This window comes from Leuciscus leuciscus (genome assembly GCF_965113295.1).
Source record: "Leuciscus leuciscus genome assembly, chromosome: 8".
In the NCBI taxonomy this organism is placed as follows: Eukaryota; Metazoa; Chordata; class Actinopteri; order Cypriniformes; family Leuciscidae; genus Leuciscus; species Leuciscus leuciscus.
In genome coordinates this window covers 14,731,425-14,745,667 of record NC_138732.1, presented here as the reverse complement: position 1 = coordinate 14,745,667, position 14,243 = coordinate 14,731,425, and the positions used below count along the sequence as shown (strand labels likewise).

The following is a 14,243-nucleotide window of genomic DNA, read 5'->3' as shown; positions in this document are numbered from 1 at the left end:
GACAGATGGCCTCACATTTGACTCTAGAATACTTTGGTATACAAAGGAGTTCATGGTCAACTCAAAGACGAGGGTCCTTGGCTGAAAAACAAGCTCAAATCATCAACCCTCCACAACCGTGCTTGACAGTTGGTATGAGGTGTTTGTGCTGATATGCTGTGTTTGGTTTTCGCCAAACATGGGGCTGTGCATTATGGCCGAACATCTCCACTTTGGTCTTGTCTGTCCAAAGGACATTGTTTCAGAAATTGTCTGTTCAGATGCAACTTTGCAAACATAAGCCGTGTTGTCATGTTCTTTTTTAGAGAGAAGAGGCTTTCACCTGGCAATCCTTCCAAACATCCAATACTTGTTCAGTCTTTCTCTAATACGGTGATGCAAACTGAGGCATGTAGAGTCTGAGGTGCAGTTCTTGGGTTTTTTGCAGTTTCTCTGAGCATTGCACGGCCTGACAATGGGATGATTTTGCCGAGACGTCCACTCCTTGGAAGATTGGCAACCGTCTTGAATAACCTTCCTCACTGTATAATAATGTGCTTCAAATTGTTTGGAAATGGCCTTGTAACCCTTCCTAGATTGATGGGCAGCAACAATTGCTTCTCTAAAATCATTGCTAATGTCTTTTCAAAGACATATGATTAGCAGCGCCAGACTGCTACTTACCCTATTAAAGGTGAACTAAGTAACTTTTTTTACCTTAACTGAACAGCTTCGGAGTCATTGGAATGGTTATATTACTTATTTCGGGTTGAATGGTGGTCGTTTCGCACCCCCCTGGTGCCCGTGAGCGGAAAATACGCACTTGCAACTTTGAGCCGGCGGGCCGCCGGCCGCCGCGTCAGGAAGTCTCGCGTGATATCAGGTCTCGCGATGTAAACAATTGCTTTACGGCCAAAAGAAATCTGCTAAAATGCTGTCATTATTGCGCTCCCTCACGCTGTCCGAACCCGAATGAAGAAGACGTTTTAAAGAACGTCCCATCTGCTTTGATGTCGTTGATCTATAGCCTCTGGTGTCTGAGAATCAACAATGAGTTTTTACGACAGTGTTGTCAAATATCTATTCCGAAGCTGTGGGGGGAGCTCTAGAGAGAAACCTGCGAGCAAAAAGCGAGAATACAGCGAAGAAGTCCCGAAGTTACTGAGTGCTGCTTTAATTCATATGGAAGCAGTAAGGGTGTACTTAGTTTGTCACACATGGCTTCTCCATTTTGGCCTAGTTTTTGTTAAATAAACCTTGAACCATAACTCGTGTTGTTGTTCATCACAATTTTAAGACCTGCTAAGGACCAGATGATTTTTTATTATGTCCTGATATGTAAAACCATAGAATTCAAAAGGGTGTACTTTCTTTTTCACATGAAGTTTATGAATGTATGAACATGTATGAATGTTTAAGGATTAAAAGCCAAGGATTTATCAACACAGCATTTCTCATTGCATTCATACTACAAATAACACAAGAAATGCTCACAGACAATAGTCCTGTGTGTTTTCCCTTACATTAGGTCACACACAAACTGCTGCAGATATGCATTTAATAGTCATTTTCAATAACTGGATTCACACACTCCCACACACTCACGTGTACTTCTCACTCTCCCTGCATCTCTTTCTGGCTCTCTTAAGCTCCTCTTACACATAAAACAACCAGATGCAATCGAAACACTCAATTTCATTTTACATCTTCTCTATTTTCTCGTTGGAAAGGCCTTTGTTTTCCCATGAGCATGTAGACAAAAGGCACTTCCCGTGACCGATGATAATGGAGCCATCACCGCTCCCAGCCAGGCAGGACCAGCTTATTATATTCTATCTCCTTAGCTCCATTTTTCATAGTGCATATGCACAAACTTAGTTGGCTGGAGTCAGCGCTGGCAATGGTGGCCGGTGTACTGTATGATCTCCATAGGGGTCCATTAGTCATGGTGGGTAGGTAAGGATGAGATAAGGATGGTGTGAGTTCACTACCTGCAAAAGTTTCCATCTGTTGTTCAGGTGCTCCAGGGCTCTGGCGTTCTCCATGGACAAGTGCACGTCAGCTATGGCCAGTTGATGGGCCAGGTCGTTTATGTGTTTCATTCCTTCCTTTACCTGGGCCAGCTCTTCTTTAAACAGCTACAAAAGAAAGAGAAAATGAGATGGATGATCAACACATATATAAATATATGATTCCTCACTGAAACTTTCCATTTGATTTCTGTGTGCACTATGCATTGTGTTACTACTGATGTTACATTTAAGTGTTACAACTATGCCTGCTTTCCACTACAAATGATTTAAACGAAAAAAAAATGTTGTGATACTGACAGGCTAGACACAGGGTGGATATTTTAAAGGGATCTTTTATTCCATTCACAGCCTACACTTGTCCATTTTCATTCCATCCGTCACCACTGCTTGCTTCGTTCCACAGATTTACATTGAGGAGCTACACTGGGCATAATTGCAAGAAAGATCCAGTCTGTTGATAGCAGTGAAACTGCACCAAATGTCTAAGTGTGACAAGACCCAATGTGTGTGAGAGAACTGGTGACAAGTGAAAAATTTGTAAAAAATGCAGAGAGAAATATTTTTGTAAGTGAAAAGCTGAGTTGAAATTCACCACCATTTAGGGTTGGTAATATTATTATTATTTTTTATGTCTTTGAAAGAAGTCTCTTATGCTCACCCAGGCTGCATTTATTTAATCAAAAATACAGTAAAAATAGTAAGATTGTGAAATGTTATTACAATTTAGAAGAACTGGTTCCTATTTGATTATATTTTCAAATGTAATTTATTCCTGTGATGCAAAGCTGAGTTTTTAGCAGCCGTTACTTCACTCTTCAATGTCACATGATCCTGTGATCAATGTGACATATCTAATGTGAGACTTCAGTCAGAGTGTATAAAAGCCCACTGCTGTGATTGGCTAACATCTTTTGCATATGAAACAGCTAAGTATTACATGTTTAACTCTCTCAAAAACTTTTAGCACGTTTTTACAATTACAGCTCTCAAGGTTAACTAATCATGAAAAGTGTTAATTATAGCTTTATATTTAGATCTATGGCATCATATTTGGATCGTTGCATGAATGCAGCGATCTCCTCATGGCAAACTCGATTTCTGCACACTAACGAATTCTTTCATCAGAACTAACAGTGCAAACACATTGTAAATAAGAGATTTGTTGATCATTACGGGAGTTTTGGCGAGTCCAGAACTCAAACACTGATAAACTCGTGCTGCTTGATTGACAGCTCCAGCTATTTCAACGGGAGCGTTCTTTGATGGCTTTTATATATATAATTTAAATCACAGTTTAAATAACGGATTATTTTCTTCCTACTAGAGAAACAATGTGAAGTTGACCGTTTAGTCACTGGTTTGATTTACTGACACATAGACAAAGAACATCTGACTGTACATGAATCATTAAATGCATTAGAATTAATACGGTTACTTACATTGTATTACTGTTGAGTCCATATCGTAAAAGTATGTTTGCAAAGCCTGCGCCGAAATTCCGACTGATTTACCAAATAATCCACAGTGAAATGTACCGCATAAAAATAAATAATGCTCAACTGAGACATTTACATTGTTGAAAATAAATAAACTAACCACATTCCTAGCATTAGGATTAGGGATGGGGCCGATCCGATCCAGTATCGGTATCGGGACCGATACCAACGTAATTCACGTATCGGATTTTCCCGATCCAACCTGCGGAGATATCCGATATCCTTGAGTCATGTCTGCGCTTTAACGTTGTCTGCTGAAATGACTCCAAAAGTGATTCCCGCCGGCTAGTCTGCTAGCTGGCTGCAAACTGCGGAATGGATTTCCTGAACGGAGGCGCGGCTCAATGAGACACAGAGTTATGAGACACGCCACCGCTCAGGAAATCCATTCCGCAGTTTGCGGCCGCTGTGTGGAAATTCTTCACACTGGAAACACCGCAGAGCAAGACAGCAAAATGCAATGTTTGCAAAGCCGTAATTCAGAGCTCGTTGAAGCTCCCACGCGTCGTACAACACAACGAATGCAATCAAACATTTAAAAAAGCACCACGTTACTGTGCGTTCACACCAAACGCGAATAGCGCGTCAAATTCGCGTCTGCCGCGTCTAGTTGGACGCTTGAATATTTTGAATCCATTCGCGCGCCCAGAGCAAAATTGACGCTCGTAAAAAGCAAAAGTTTGAAGCGAAATTGACGCGCGTCTGAGGCGAAATCCGCTTGTCTGTTTGCACATGGCTGATGTTGATCGAGCATTCATCGAGAGAGTTACAGCATCGGAGCGAGGATCACCCTTTAGATGGTGTATGTGTGTGTGTAAGATGTTTACACTTGCACTTTTCTTATATTTCAAGACTCAAGTATTTGACATTTTGGGAATGTAATAAATATTGACATGACCTACAGTTGCATATTTGTTTTCAGAATGGGATTTTTCCTGTTAACAGGATTTACTGTTTTTCTGACTTCCTTTTCTGACCTTATACTTACCATGCATGCATAAATATGTAGGCCTACATATCATACTTGCCTGTTGAGAGGAGTTTATTTCAGCATCATATAAAATAAACAATAATGATAATGATAATAATAATATTAAAGCAAACACAGCTCTGGTATCGGAATAGTATCGGTATCGGCCGATATCCAAATTCAGGTATCGGGATCGGATCGGAAGTGAAAAAATGTGGATCGGTGCATCCCTAATTAGGATCCATTGGTTTGGTAAGTTATTTTTAGTCCAGTAAACCAAAGTTCTGAAACTTATGGGATATTCTTATAGTATGATGACCTCTTATATGTCAAAAGCTCAAGGAAAATTTGATTTCTCAGTTCATGACCCCTTTAAATAATGTTTGCCCTTTCACTTTGAGGAGTGCCGCTTTAAATGATCTTTGTGCTTTCACTTTGAGGAGTTCTGCTATAGAACGTACATGCTTCATTTGATCAATGCAATCAATCACATTTCTAATTGCAAAGCATGTCAAAATTACTATTCCCAAACTTAAAAGCTAGTTCATCCAAAACATTTTTTTCTGTCTCCATTTACTCACTCATGTTGTTCTCACATGTCATGCACACATTTGAACATCTGTATTTGGATTATACATCTTGTATTTGGATTAGACCGCTCGGTTGATTATTTTTACGTTGCCTTTATGACCTTTTTTTGGATCTTTAGACAATAGGATTTGTACATGATGACAGAATTAAAGTGAGACTTGGATAACACTTACTCATTTACAGTTATATATAACTAATTTAACACAAACCATATCATTTACATCAATGCCATATTTCGTCGCATTTTTATATCGCAATATCTTGATATAAAGGTGTATCATTATACCCGTATTTTTTAGGATTCTTTGAATAGAACATTCAAATGAACCACATTTATTTGAAATATTAATATTTTGTAACATTATAAATGTCTTTGTCAATTTTAATCAATTTAATTCATCACTGCTGAATAAAAATGTCAATTTCTAAAAATAAAAAAAATCGTATCGACCTTAACTGTAGGCTATAGGGTATTTTTAAATGTAGTTATTGTCGTTTTTCCCCCAGGAATAAATAAAAAAGAAAATCCCAGATTTTCTGCATTTACTGCATGTAGATAACTGTAGGAGCCTTGATCTTATGTCCTGTTCATAACCTTGACATGCAGCCAGGAAAACGAATGGAAAAAGTCTGTGTGACTTACCATGTGCTAGCTGGTTCTGACAGCAGGGGAAACATTGATAAATGCTCCACCTCCTGTCAGAGTGTAGCATGAACATGTCAGTTCACTAAGTCCTGCTTCAGCCTGAATTAAAAACTCAACATATTGCATCAGGGTACAGCTCCAGGCAGACAAACTAGTTAATTATTTAATTATACGGCTGCAATGACATGTACTGTACTATTCACAAAAAGGTACATTACATCACAAAAACATGTCTATATTAACAGAGAAACAGAAATACCATTTCCACACAATAAGTAATCTGTTGGGACTCGAACGGCGGAATAGAATATCTGACTCACTGATGCACAAGGTGGTGCTCCAAATAGATACCTACACTGTTCCATATTTATAATAACTCTGCTTATCTCCACGGAAACAACCATGATCATATCGTCAATAAAAATACCTCCTATTGTACAGCTGTGGGAATTCAGGTCTGTACATCATCAATGGTAGATTACGAGGGGAAACATTAGGGAGATACGGTTTGCGCTCAAGTCTTTGAAATAGCATGGTAGATTACAGGATAACATATTCAGATCCCTCATCTTTCAATGCTTTTATTATCACCCTAATCTCTCCGTTTAATCACAGTCAAATGACTGAGTACAGTATCTTAAGGGCAAAACTAATAGCAGCATACAGCCGAGTGAGCTGTACTATATAAGAAACCCATAAAACAAGCAGACTGGAAACCATACAAAGGACATCCAGAAAGTAAATGGCCAGAAAGTAAAAATGCCACTGGACAGATTCTGAATTTCCATTTGCTTTCTAGATCTCATATAGTACAGTACATAAGCAGACTGCAATATACTGTTAGGATAGTTTGATGACAATTGCCCAAACTCCAGGATCTCCAGACTAAAGAAACAGGCAGGTAACATCATCACATCTCACCAAGGACACATTTGCACTTCTGCCCTCAGGCAGATGCTATAGTTTTCTGTGAAGAGAACATCCAGCCACAAGAAAAGTTTTATTCCACAGATCATCTCTACTTCTAACAGCTAGCATACTACCTTATTCGGAAAGGCACAGATAATGGCTTCAAAACGAATAACAAATTCCACCGAATAATAGAAAAAACCGACTGTACACTCTGAATGAACTGATTGCGACTCAAATCGCCATGCTGCATTGCAGTCTCTGTGCGTCTCTCAGAAATCAGAGCTTGGCAAGCAAGAGTAATACCAACTAAAATACTACAGTACATTATATTCCAAATTTCAGGGCTGTGCAATTTTCGAATTTGGCTTCCAACAATTATGAAAACAAAATAATCCACGTGAAACGATTATTGTGCCGCTGCCGCGTTCCGTCACACGCACCTTCCTTTACTTCACAACGGTGCACTTTCGTTCCTCCCTAACAGCCCAAACTTGACATCAGCCAAATAAGTGAGTGTTTAAAATGCAGTCTATTTTTGCTAAACTGCGGGACGTGATACGCACCTAAACGGTCAAATAGCCTACACATGTAGAAATGCCGTTTTGATAATTATCTTTGTAAACACAGTCGGTTATGTCTTAAGTGAGTGTAAACACTGAGAAAGAGCGCGTGTAACAGTATATTGGGCCCGTGCATTAGTTCTAAAAAAAAAGCAGCCTAATGATCTGCTGCAGTGATTATTGTTAATCAAACAACAAAAGACAAAGATAAAATCACTTACTACTCTTTAATGAATAAACTGTAGTTTTAATAAGGATTAGTCTATATTTAATATATTCAGGAGTGTTATTTTACAATTAATTATTTAATTTCTGTTGTAGGCTATCACTTATCTGAATACCACTGTTAGCAGGCTTCCTAAAAAACCTAAAGCACTATTTATTAAATTTGTATTATTGTTCTGTTGCATTTTTTTGTCGGATTAGTTTGTTTGTTCATATTGTACTGCTGACTGTTTACTTGTCTTCTGTAACTGTTTTGAGGACTTTTACTTACATGAATTAATCTAGTATTAGTTTTTGCTGAAGTATTGATAATTGTAAAATTTCACTGACATTTAAAATTACTCATAACATGAAATAAGACTTTGATCATATCACACACCTATAATCGTTAAATAATCGTGATTTCAATATTGAGCAAAATAATCGTAATTATGATTTTTGCCATAATCAAGCAGCACTATTTGATATGTCTATGTAAATTATTTAAACCTTGTTCGATATGTTACACAAATTAATTAAATAAGCACAGCAAGAGTCACAAATCAAATAGTAGTCTCATGTAGTCTCTGCACGCCTCTCAGAAATCAGCTCTCTGTAAAGCGATTTATCAACTCATTCATTGAATCATACACATTCTACGCGCTACTTGAAATGTCTATGTAAGTGTTTTAAATCTTTAATGATGTGATGGCTACATGATATTTTTATCTTACTCTCTCGGAAACGGCAAACATTTAATATATTCTTTATAATGTGTTCAGATTTGCATTTGTATGCATATAGTAAAAGTTGTTTTAGCCGGTTTCAACCACTGAATAATTACTTGCAACTTCCATGTTCTCTAATCAGCTATTTTATAATCGAGTCCAACTCCTCTTATTTAGGTTAATTGTGAACGATTGTCCTGACATTCTGTACACAAAGTTCCTCTGGAACTTTTTGTATTATTGCTCTAATTAGAAGATTTTAAATATTTATTTTTTGGGATTAGAAAAGGTCCCTGATCCGGGATTTGAAGTCGCACTACATTTCGAAGCACTGCCTATAATTTATAATAAAAATTATTATTTTGAGTTACACAAGGCATTTTTGTTAAATGATAACTATGAAGGGAAAAAAATTACATTTAAAACGGTCTTCTCAAGTAATTTTATGAACTACCGGCTAAAGCCCCGTCCACTTCTGCTTTTATCCGAATACAGATTTTGAGATTGTTACAGATACAGCTACTGGATCCGTTGCACACCACTTTAGGATACCTACTACTATCTACCTGTTTTTATATTTCAGTATAATTATATTGTTTAGGCCATATAGGCATTAGGCACTAGATACTTATTATGTAAAAAAAATTATTTATACAATCGTATATACAGCACTTAATGTGCATCTGTACATACATTCTTAAAAATAAAGGTTCCAAAAGGTGTTTTTTTGCAGTGATGCCATTGAAACACCAAGTACCAGTGAACAGTTCTTAAAAGAACCATGTTTTTCTAATGCCGGGGACACACGTAACGACTAGCTGAAACATTCTAAGACTGAACTGAACACACTTACACACTGTTTCCAAGGACTGGAGCAGATTTTAAACACCGACAGTGAACACCGACTGAACGCAACTGTCTCTGACACGGCACGTTTGGGCATGATCAGTCTTAAGTATCAAATTACATTCATAATCGGACTTACGGTCGTTAAGTGTGTCCCCGGCTTTAGTGTAAAGAGCATTTTAATAATCTAAAGAACCTTTTGTGGAATGGAAATGGAACCATAGATGCCAATAAAGAAACTTTATTTATTTTGTACTTTAAATCTACTGCTTACACAATCTAGATGTTTATTCTTTTAGATTTTTATTTTAATTCAACCTTTTAATTTTTTCCCCTTTCTGTTCTTGTGTTATACATGTATTCATTGTAATGAATGAATAATAAGTAATAAGCACCCAGAGCTGCTGGAAACCATACAAATCCCATGTGAGTTTTTGTACACTTGGTGAATAAAGCTTATTCTGAAATTAAATATATAAATAACACAAATAATTCACATCAGAGGCAAATCACATCACACATTCACAGTAAAATTAAATAAAACAAAAAAATCACTTCCTTGAACCCTACAGTGAAATGAAATGAGAGAAAAAGTGAAAGACATGCTATGCCCCGTGGAGAGTCCCATTGCAATCTGGCTGAAATTCTTAGAATTAGTAATTGAGGGACATGTGAGGTCCACTAACAAATGAAAAAAGACTGTAAAAATATCTAAAGTCCATCAGAATGCCTCACATAATACATCAAGATATCAAAATGCATGCGATAATATAAATGCACACTGAGCCTCTTTATCTTTATCTATTTAAAGCAGCACATCTAGAAGAAAATTGGGTACACGCATCACAGGGTTTCAGCAGCCAACCATACAAGAAGTCAAAGTCAAGTTACTTTTTCACCTCCTAAACATTCCTACCAATGCAAGATGTATACTGCAGTTTGGATATTTTTTAAAGTTTCATTTGCTACTACCAAAATAGACCTAATTCAGCACATTGTAGTTTACATCAATCCTAGACAACTGCCTACTTGCATATCAATCAACAATTGTGACTATATGATGGATAAACTTTGACAAATACAAGCAGTTTTAAAAAAATAACTGGGACACAACTTCACAGAACTTCTTAGGTTTTCCTGATATCATCATGCAGTGACACAGATCATGTGAAGCATGACATGCATGACTAAAATAACCTCAATAATTCTACTCAAAACTTCAAATATGCAGGGGGATTGAAGTAACACTGTGCTGTGCTGACTTGTTTTGTGCTCTTTTATGCTTTGTGTATTTAGTAACACAATGAAGTAGCAAATGATGTATGTAGTCACCAAATCAGAGACCATTCCTTTTAAAAATCCAATCACAAATGTGTAAACAGTGATTTGTCTGCATTAGTCACTTGTGATCAGGTCACCGAAGACGTATTACCTTGGTAGCATCTATATGGTCCTGCAGCGAATCAATGAACAGGTCTCCTACAGGCTCCCAGGCGTCCCTCACCCCCTCCGCCTGCTCCAGAGCAGCAGCCAGCTCCTCCATGGCAGCCTGGATCTGCAACAGCCTCTCCAGGGTTCGCTCCATGTGCCGGTGTCGGTCCACACAGCGTGCCGTCAACTTCTCCCACAGGTCACTGGCCACGTTGGCCTGCTTCCACACAGAGCGACTTACATCCAGCATTCGCCGGCGAGGAGAGAGCTCTGTGATGGAGAGGAGGGGAAGAATGGAGATTAACAGAGTGAAATGAGCCAACAGAGTGAAAACAACAGCCCTGATCTCTTTATTATTAATTCCTCCATATGACACAGACACACTCATGATTACATGTGGATGCAGCATTGGGCTGATGACCTACATGAGGGGAGGCAGCTTCTCATCAAGGATTGTAATGTACCTGTGCTGAGTTAATGTTGAGTTAAACTACCTGAAGAGCTATCCGCCAATAGCCAGGTGTCCATCCACATATTTTATGTGATTTTGGGATATTGCATAAAATATGCTGGATGGAAACACCAAGATGCAAATTCACAATTCAATTGACATTTATTTGTATACTTAAAATTAAAATTAATGTATTTAATGTTAATGTTAATGTATTAATTTACAGCAGAAACAATGAGCTCATTGAAGTGTAAGAATTGAAAATTTAGAAAATACCGGACAGTTACCCCGAGAAGACAAAGGACCTTTCTCGAAATTAACATTTGACTCTCTCTTGAGAAACTAGAATCCGAGTCAATCGCCTCACCCATATTGTCTCTCTTACGCTGAGACCACCAGATATTCACCCAAAAATCTATATGGTTAATGTGAATAATTATCCTACAGTGTTATACATGTTTGGTATCATTTGAAATGTCTCAGTGCGACTGGTACAAAGGTCTCATCCCCAAAGAAGTAAAACAAAATGTAATACAGTTTTTAAGAGTTTAGAGATAACTTGAACACAGAGGGTGGTGTGTCTTCCAGGCAAATGGCCTCCCGCTCTCAAAAGGTGTAAACTTTGAATGCAAATTCCCATTGTTAGTAAATGTTTCCATGTGAAAGAAGTTTCTGTCTGAGTCTGAGTCCTTAAGGAAATGCAGCGAGAGGCTCAGGGCGATTCTGTAACTCAGATCAGCCCATAATGTTGAAGGACCTCAAAGACTTCAGCATTATGTATTTTTCTAAATGTCGGGTTTAGCCTACATCTTTTACTCTTTATCTCTGAGTATTTGATGTTATTGTCTTGATTATCTTTGAACTGATTATGAAATTGGCAAGATACATTTACCTGACATAATAAATTGTTACATTTGATTTTATTCTGAATTACTCTGAAATTGTTTTCCCAAGTAGATTAAACGGATTCGTATGTTACCGCAAGTCTGTGTCAGATTAGTGACGACTAATATTTGGCACTAATTCAAGTGTACTTGGTTTGCAAAGACAAGAAGTGAATTTCTGTTTAGGACAACAAAAATGCTGCTAGACCAACCTAAATTTGGGTGTGTCTTACCTCTGTTTTAATTTAATGTTACTTTAGATAAGTGTACGTGGGAAACCACGGCATGGCCAATCCAAAGCTATTATAACAGAAGTAATGTTTGTTGACTTATATCTGTAGTAGTGGCCATATCTCTGCCTGAAGTAAATGTTACCCTAAATTCAAGTGTATAAAATTCCATGGGGGCTATACCAAAGTATCTTTGATTGTGTAAGCGTGAATGCGACCATCTCAGGTATTTAGCCAATTACCTCTGTTTATTGACCAAAAACCGACGAGCTTGTGATCGTGAGACCCGTGTTAAACAGAAGGTGTGATGACCTCTGAGCGACATAGCTCGAATGAACCGAGTAAAATATAAAGTAAAGAGTTAAATAGAACAATCAAATGTATTGCTAAACTATTATATAATTGACCAATAACCAATTGGCAATCTAACCTAAATTCGAGGTTGTGATAACATGGAGTCAGATAAGTTTAATTGGAACTAAATTACTTTGCCACACAGAAAGACTGTAACGCGCAGAGACCTTCACCCGTTCTATCGGATACCGCCATTGGACCTGCCATTTAGACGGGCTTACAGAAGTAATGATTACAAGTTGTGAACATCATGATTACAATATATAGAAAATTTGCATTGGTGCATGTTAATTCAGAGTTTGCGTCATAAAATGTCCAAAAATTATGTCCTCAAAATTATACAAAAAAACCCAATTCTTAATGAGTACTTTGTCTGATTTGCCGATTAAAATATCTAAAAACATTTATACAAAATAAATGTACTTAAGAAACAACAGTGCATAACATTAAAGGGATAGTTCACCCAAAAATGAAAATTCTGTCATCATTTACTCACCCTCAAGTTGTTTCAAACCTGTATGAATTTATTTTTTCTGCTGAACACAACAGAAGATATTTTGAAAAATGTCGGTAACCAAACAGTTGATGGACCCCAATGACTTCCATAGTAGAAAAAAAAAAAATACTATGGAAGTCAATGGGGTCCATCAACTGTTTGGTTACAGACATTTTTCTAAATATCTTCTTTTGTGTTCAACAGAAAAAAAAAAATCATACAGGTTTGAAACAACTTGAGGGTGAGTAAATGATGACAGCATTTTCATTTTTGGGTGAACTATCCCTTTAAGACTTACAATTTGTTCACTTGTTTTTAGTATAAATAAGCTTACGGTACGCCTACGTCATATATCGGGTCACAGGCTGTCCTTCCATTGGAACTTGACTCTCTTGTGAACGTGTGCATGACCATTGTTTTTGGCAGTGTCCTATTACCTCCTTGAACTGTGTGACACATTGTTGCCCAGGCATCTGTGGCTGATCACTAGCACTTATTTGGACATTTTTAAATATTCAGATTTTTCCAAATTAAAACTTAAGGCTAAATTAGGCTAAATTAATTAAAAGCTTAATTAATGGAAACATTGCTAGTGGCAGTTGATTGACTGGCACAGGACCCCCTTGTTTTTGAGCCAATTACCTCAGCCCTAAATATCATGTGACTAACTTTTCAGGAGCCGAAGTAAAACAACATCATGACACTTGATTAATTGTTTTGAAATGGTTCATTAACCACTTTTCATCTCTAGGGAACACACCTTTGCCATCAGGCAACGTCTCCTCAGGCTCCTGGAAAGGGTGTTGTGCCAGGAAGGTCTGAGCCGACTCCAACACTGAGTAGATGTAGGGCCCTCTGGATTTGACATCTTCCATGAAACCCTGCACACAAGAGCAGATGTTTACTAGTTTACACACTGACATGATCAAACATCATACACAGGCATAAACATGAAAGCAGCATCACTGACTAGAGGTCTGCACGGGCTTTAAACTGCCCGGCCCGTACCTGAGATCGTTTGACCCAACCCGACGCGACAGGTACTGTTAAAGTTTAAGAATGAACCCGAAATCTGTCGCTGTAGAGATGTATCTGTATACTTGCTACCATAAGCCAAGAAGGCTTTGTAAAACATACACTGCCCATAACCACCGAGCTATTTATTGGTTGAAATGACAAGATCATTCCATACAAGGTTTAAAACATTTACATGTATACATTTTCTACCACTTGATGTATCTGATTCAGAGAGACGCACAGACGCGGCAACACAGCCATTTGACTTGCTATCGCGCTTTATTTCAGTCATATAGTTTACACATTTATTTATCATTTCGTACAATGTTTAAATATACATATCTAATATTAGAAAATGTATATGATGTAGTGTTTTGATTTGCGCTGTGCTCAGCTTACACTCATTCACTTAACA

General features: G+C 37.7%; 1 protein-coding gene across 3 annotated transcripts in view; it reads right to left on the bottom strand.

The window, feature by feature from the left end:
- drp2 (dystrophin related protein 2) overlaps positions 1 to 14,243 on the bottom strand; it is a 172,012-nt gene that overhangs the window by 45,926 nt on the left and 111,843 nt on the right. For all 3 annotated transcript variants that reach the window (XM_082178201.1, XM_082178200.1, XM_082178202.1), the window contains exons 4-6: positions 13,572 to 13,692; positions 10,398 to 10,666; positions 1,971 to 2,117 (exon numbers count right to left, since the gene is read on the bottom strand). In XM_082178201.1, the coding sequence (XP_082034327.1) occupies positions 1,971 to 2,117; positions 10,398 to 10,666; positions 13,572 to 13,692 (537 nt within the window). The remainder of the gene's footprint in view (positions 1 to 1,970; positions 2,118 to 10,397; positions 10,667 to 13,571; positions 13,693 to 14,243) is intronic.